At 36.3% G+C, this 6,826-nt stretch overlaps 1 protein-coding gene across 1 annotated transcript; it reads left to right on the top strand.

The window, feature by feature from the left end:
* Nucleotides 1-3,397: 3,397 nt before the first annotated feature.
* LOC136820717 (ras-associating and dilute domain-containing protein-like) lies at nucleotides 3,398-6,757 on the top strand. Its single transcript, XM_067076939.1, has 5 exons — nucleotides 3,398-3,508; nucleotides 4,272-4,427; nucleotides 4,746-5,179; nucleotides 5,824-5,889; nucleotides 6,664-6,757. Exons 2-5 carry the CDS (start codon nucleotides 4,310-4,312, stop codon nucleotides 6,739-6,741), a joined length of 696 nt encoding a protein of 231 aa, XP_066933040.1. The 5' UTR covers nucleotides 3,398-3,508; nucleotides 4,272-4,309; the 3' UTR covers nucleotides 6,742-6,757.
* Nucleotides 6,758-6,826: the final 69 nt, after the last annotated feature.

The following is a 6,826-nucleotide window of genomic DNA, read 5'->3' as shown; positions in this document are numbered from 1 at the left end:
GATGGTAACTCAAGCTGCACGGTTTCATTTTCGATTTCAACTTTTCAATCTCCCAGACTCCGTAAACAAAAACACGACGGTAAAAAACCGCCTTCAGGTGGTCGATAAGCAAACTTTTCTCCAGAATTAATTCTGGCTCTTATCCTGATGTGCACAATTGTTCTTTTAAGTAAATCTGAGTTGAGGCTGGAGTTTTTCTTATATTAGATTTCTAATGTTTTAAACGAAATAGAACTGCTGTTCTCAGGGTCTAATCTTCAGTCTCGTGCTTTTATAAAACTGTTCTTACAAATAGAAATGCGTGTACAGTCTCAGGTGTTTATGTATTTAAAGACGAATCTTTTGAATAATCACTTTTTATAAGCAACTTTTCGCTACCCTGAGTATCAGAGGCCAAGTTCTAAATTTAAAAGAAAAAAGAAATAACAACCCAAATCATTTTATTGCAATGGCTTGCTTTCCAAGTTTCTGAGCCATTTCATTGCATTGGCTTGCTTTTGGCGTATTTTCCAGCAGCAGCTACTCGCTAGTCTAAAGTATTTTGGATACCTAAGGAACAGGTTGCTCTATGCAATATGGTCCAAAGTACCACCTACAAAAATATGAGGCTAATTGTTCTTATGGAAAGAATATTAGAAGCAACTAAAACACTTTTTTTTGTCATCTTACGAAATTTCCTTCCATTTTTTCAATTAAAAATTAAAAAAAAACAAAATAATTCATCATTTATGATGACTAGACAATGGAGAACTAAATTTAAAATGGCATGGACATAACAGACCCAGTACTTGACGATTCGAAATTCTTTCAATGCTACGCCCGTCCTTTTCAGACACTATATCGGTACAGTGTTTCTTGTTCAACGCTATCTAATCCACCCAGTCTCTTTTAGAAATCATCTCCGCCTTCTTTTCACATAAATCACAGCCCTGTCTTGCGTTATCAAATCTTTTATCTACCCGCCTGGCGTCGCATATTTCCACCCCTTCTTTGTGTTTGTCTCGTCGTATCTGGTTCATCATTCATTAAACCCGCTACTCTTTCTACTAGGACCTAGGGAAGTGATGGACCTCAACCGTCGCCTCCATTCATTATTCATCATTCAATCTTTCAATTTCTCCAGCCCTTTTCCACTTGGTTTTCACCCCACACCACTTCATATTTTTCTACCCCTCTCATTATAAATTAAAGTCTCTTGTTCGCAAGCGAAAGGTTTTTCACATTACCGCCGTATGATGATGGTTCAACTTTCTCATTCCCAGTGATCAGTGAAACTTTCTGATTACCAGTTTACAACGGAAAAGGACCTAAACTAACCTAAAAAAACGCTACAAAAGTAGATTTAACTTGATAGATTTAATCTAATTCATCCCAATATTTTTTGGGGAAATCAATTGAATATACGTGAAGAGTAGTATTAAAGACTAACCATAATAATATTTGGACAAGCCAACATTGTGCCAGCGTGCACAGGGTTTCTCCGTCGGATGGAAAGTTGGCCAGTTAGTAAAGTTCATGGATTTCCATACAAGTTTAGCCATACTAAATTCTGTTCTCTCGCGTATTTGTAGCCATTTCAGCGAGATCACGTCTAATACGTTTGAGATAGAAGCGACCTCTCACGAAACTGGCCGTTGCGTTTTGTATCCAGTGCATTTGCTAGACGAGGCATGAAGAGAGCATTGCTGTAGTCGAGCTGGCTCAATACAAGCGATTCTGCAAGCTGCTTCCGTAGGTGGTAAGGTAGATAGCCATTGATACGACAAAGTGACTTGAGTGTACCATATGCTTTAGACGTAGCTTTTTTATACAAGCGTTCCATTTCATACTTATCCATACGCACGCGACAATAATAATCAAATAAACGCAGCAAGTGACAAGCGTAAATGCCTTATACTAGCCATAATTTTCATTAAAGTGCCACCGCAGAAGAACGATCAAATAAGTTGTTGAATTTAGAAAGAAACGTTACTGATAGCCGTTACTTCTGTTAGAATGGCATCTCGTCTGAAGCAAAATTTAGTCTACAAGTATTAGCAAATTGTGTCCATCTCATAGATATCTTCTTATAGAGATAAGATAAAGTTATTAATCTGTTTTTTTTGTCATCTCTTTTATTACCAAAATAATGGTGTATAATGGCTTGTTTATATCATACTAAACGCTATTGTACTAACCTACCTTTTTAATGTAATAGCCACACGACAAGTTTTGGAAATGATACACATTTCTAATTTGTGTTGCTCAGAGCGGTTAATAACTACTTGTGGTTTAAATAGGGAATTTCCCAACAAAATAGGAATTTCCCTTAATTCGACTCCCTCCTGAGGTAATAAAAAAAGACATATAAAGCTTTGAAAATGGGTAATCAGATCAAAACAAATCCGGAAAGTGTTTTTAATGATGATAAAACAGTAGAAATACAGTCAAGCTAAGAATGTTACCGGTACACCATTTATAACCGGAAGTAAAATACTGAAAAACGCACGCAAAATTATGAGATTTTTGCCCAACTTCCTTATGCATGAAGTTTTGAATGCCATCCTCGGAAGCTTTAGGCTTCCTGCGGTGGCAAAAATGTTGATACACGTTTTTTTATAAGAGCAAACTATATAAGAACATAAGGCTTCGATGACCAAAATGTTATGAACAAGTTAAGAATATTTTAAGGTTTTATGGACTATAAAACACACAATTTCGGAGGGAAATGGACAAAAATACTCAAAGAATGGTGTTAGAAACATTCTTAGGTTTCAAAAATTTTGGATGTTCTTATATTCATTCAAGAAATATTTTTCTAATTTTAAATTCAAACGAAGAAATAACATGACAATACACAACTATCATTTTCGAATTTTGTTTGATTTGTCGAACTTTTCTATAATTCGAACTTGATTCCTGTCCCCGTCAAGGACAAACCTTCTTTAAAATACTCTCTATTATTTTAATCTCTCTGTTATTCGAACAAATAAGATCCCCCGTTCAACGTTCGAATTAGCGAGAGTTCAACTGTAAATAAAATTGTCCGTACGCTAGTGAAAGCACTACCCGTCGTGTGGCTCAATAAAGAATACAATAATGTTTTCCATTGATGTTACCTTCGTCGAGTAGTTTAGATTCTAAACTGTTAGAGTTAGATTCTAAACTGAATTAACGTACCGCCAATTTTATTTACAGTCGACGCTTGCTTATTCGAATTTCTAATATTCAAATCTATCTATAATTCGAACTTCTGTCCAGTCCCCGTCAGAGACGAACCCTCTTAAAGTACTCTCTATAATTCGAATCTCTCCGTTATTCGAACAAATAAAATCCCCCGTTCGAGCTCGAATTAGGGAGAGTCAACTTTATTTCTTAACAGACACATGGAGCCAGATGCGGGCGCAAAACTAAGCTTTGAACCCTGCGCAATTACAACAAATTCTTTCCGAATATCAATTGCCTGGACAGCAACGCCCTCGTGGATGGTTCCTGGCCCCAGGAGAAGTTGAGCCCGCCTTGAGAACTTGTAAGTTTAGCTCCTTTGCTTTATTTTTCCACGTTATATCAGGCGTATGTAGCAAGTGCAAACATGAAATACCGTGTAGCAAATATGATTTTGTTTCGTGGTCATAATCGATATTGAACTCAATCTATTTTGGTAAAACTATTCTTATGGATGACGTAATCTGTGACATCATTTTGTCAAATTTTACGCCGCAAACGGATGTCATAGAATTAGCTCTCTTTTTTGGTTTCATGTAAGCACCACGAAAGAATATCAAGTAGCAAAACTCCCTGATTTGATATAATGTCAATGTGCACATTTTTCAAATGAGAGCTTATTTACTTGATATTTTTTTGTGTCGTCTACACCAATCACTTAACAGATCATCCCTTCTGCGCACACCACACTTTTCTCTAAAGCAATGTGGTAAATATGAGGATCTGAATTGTCTTTGTTCAACCAAAACAATCAAAACCGGGTTGCCTTTGCTTGAAATCGAAATCGAAATGGAGAGAGAAAGTTACTGGGTTCTACTATTTATGTTAATGATTGACTTTTTGTTTGGTGAGACTGCGCTCAAAATGTCGTCCGAAATTTGGATGAAAAAGATAAAGGTGCCAACCTTGGCAGATCTCCTTTTGGGACAATAAAAACGTGCCAAATCCCGCTCGGAGATTTACGCTCACAGAATCAAAGAAACAAAGTGCTTCCGAAAAATGAATTATGTTTTTTTTGTAATGAACTTATTACTGTACTTTTAATAACCTGTCATTTATTTCTACAGCGGAGGTATTGGAAAGTTTCGCAACCCACCCACCATTAATGCTGCCGTCAGCAAATTTCAAAATGACTCTCGAAACCAGTCCCTCAGACGAACATTTTTCAGTTTATTTCGAAGATGTGAGAAACAAATTTTCCACGGTCATTCCCAATGGAAAAGGTTGGCTTTAAAGTCTTTTATATTGATGTGGGCCAGGGGCTTTTTAAATCTTCAAATTTAAGAAACAGGGAGATGAGCAGTATGAATATATTATAAAAAAACCAACGTTTCCAAATTTTGTTTTGAATGAAAATTTTTGATAACAAAATTAAAGTTATGATGATCTTCTCCGAGACATAAAAATTTACTTTCGTGAGATTTCTAATATTCCTTGAAATTTCTAACATTTTCGGAGAAAACATTTATCTGCATCTTTGCGGCTCTTGTTTGTCTTGAATATCACGATTTATTGAAACTCCCTCCTTTTTATGCATACAGTCACAACAAGTTTGGAGCCGTTAAAAGACGAGCCTTCAAAGACGACAGTCACCGTCAAATCCACGAAAGCTCGAACGCAAAGCAAAATCGATATGGATGACGTCACTAAAGCATTCGAACAGAAAGACGCATCGAGGGAAACGACAACAACACAAGTTGGATCCATCAAATCGATACAAGTACAATCCAAGAAAACTGCTGTCCGTATCACCACTCATTCAACAAAAGTGAACTGCCATACCATATCAACGACATCGACATCACACGAAAATGAAGTCAACACATTGCTAAATGAAGCACAACAAATGGTTGCTATTGGCGACGAGACTTACGAAATCCCATCGGCTTTCACGGGAAATTCTGACGACGTTTTTGTGGCCAGTCTGACGCGTCGTGATGGAAGTGGACTGGGACTAGGTTTAATTGACGGAATGGTGAGTGGCTTGAAATTTCTTTTTTGATTCAGAAACGTAATTTTTCTCGGAACAACCCCCAATGCAATTCATTCAGAGATATTTGCGAAAATATGTATCTGCTCTAGTTTTTCTACCCAACCCTAATTCTAACCAATCAGCTGTGTTGTTAAAATGACGAAAAGTCAGTGATGTTTATCCTGCATAGGACTTTCATAAATGGCGTAACAACACTGTCTGCATTGAAACGAATAACTCTCCATCGTGTAAACATTGAATGCAACTCAAAGAAACTCTGTTATTAAAATGTTGTATCCTTAATTACTTTGAAAGCAGTTGCAGTTTCATTACAAGCAGTGCACTACTAGTAGTGACCTTATTTATGAAAAACGTTTTTGTTTTTGGGATATCTCTTATCTGAAACTTTGCAGAAATGTTTTTACTTCTTGGACAGAGGGCCCTTTGATAAGAAAATGTTTTGTTATTTTGTGAATTTCAATTTTTTGCGACGAAAAAATTGGCTTTACTTTCAGTTTCACCAAAACTAAGAACAATTTAAGAACGAACAATGTAATTACAAAACATTGCTTAAGTTCGGAGCTTTACCTTCGATGTCGGCAAAAACCTGAGAAGAAATTCAGAACATAACTTTATTTTATTTTTAGTTCACTTCTTTGAATTCGAACGGGATTTTTGTACGCACAATCGTCCCCAATACTCCAGCATCTGAGGTATAACTTTTAGTTTTCTGTCATGACTTAAAGGCATGACTTTTATTTCTAATTCATGGTTTAACGGTATTACTTTTAGTTTTATCATATAGTTTTGAAGCGCTATTTCAGTTTTTTACCTCTTTGATCCTTTTTAGTAAACCCAACCTTTCTTCAAAAGTGGCGAGACTAAGCTCTACGGCCCACTTTTCGTTCTGCCTTTTCTAATTGTGAATTAAAGTGAGCATAAAGTGGGCTGTCTAAAGTCAATGCATTGCCCTCTGTGACGTCAATGCAATGTCTTCTTTCAACCTTTTTAAGCGAAGAATTAAACTGCCCACTTTGTGTCCGCTTTGTGCCTACTCTTACAATTAGAATAGGCAGGGCGAAAGGTGAGCCGTCTAAACTAGAGCTAAGTATACTGGTACAGTAACTCTGGCAAACGCATTCATTAATCCTAATCTGCCACAATATAGCCTTTTTTTACGCATTAAAAACAAACATTCGATTTTTTGACGTCACTTCAAGATCTTACAGTAGCAAAAACATTTGTGTTAGAAAACTTGAAAGGCTACTGTTTTCTGGACTCACCAATTCCAAAATTATGAAAAATGTGAAAAAAGCTTAAATATATTGCTAATTTTGGGTATTTTATTGTTTCTCAGAATTGAAAGTCTTTGCGAGCAATTTCCCTTTTTATGAAAGGTTATGATATTTCTCTCCAAACAGACCCAAATACAATCATCTCTTCAAACAAAACAGTTGTGATAATTGGATAAATACTTTCTTTTTCAGGATACCCGTTTACGTGTTGGAGACCGAATACTTGCGGTAAACGGAAACACCCTGGTTGGTGCTGGTTATAACGAGTAAGCGAGACTTATTTGAATTTTCAACTCATTTCCTGATGTTGTGCATTTAGAAAAGTTAAGGAAAGTCTGGAGTCAAAATATTATAA

The sequence above is a fragment of the Clytia hemisphaerica genome, unplaced genomic scaffold (assembly GCF_902728285.1).
Source record: "Clytia hemisphaerica strain Z4C2 unplaced genomic scaffold, Clytia hemisphaerica genome assembly, whole genome shotgun sequence".
NCBI classification, from domain to species: Eukaryota; Metazoa; Cnidaria; class Hydrozoa; order Leptothecata; family Clytiidae; genus Clytia; species Clytia hemisphaerica.
Note: the sequence above shows the minus strand (reverse complement) of the source record. Positions and strands in the feature narration are given on the sequence as shown.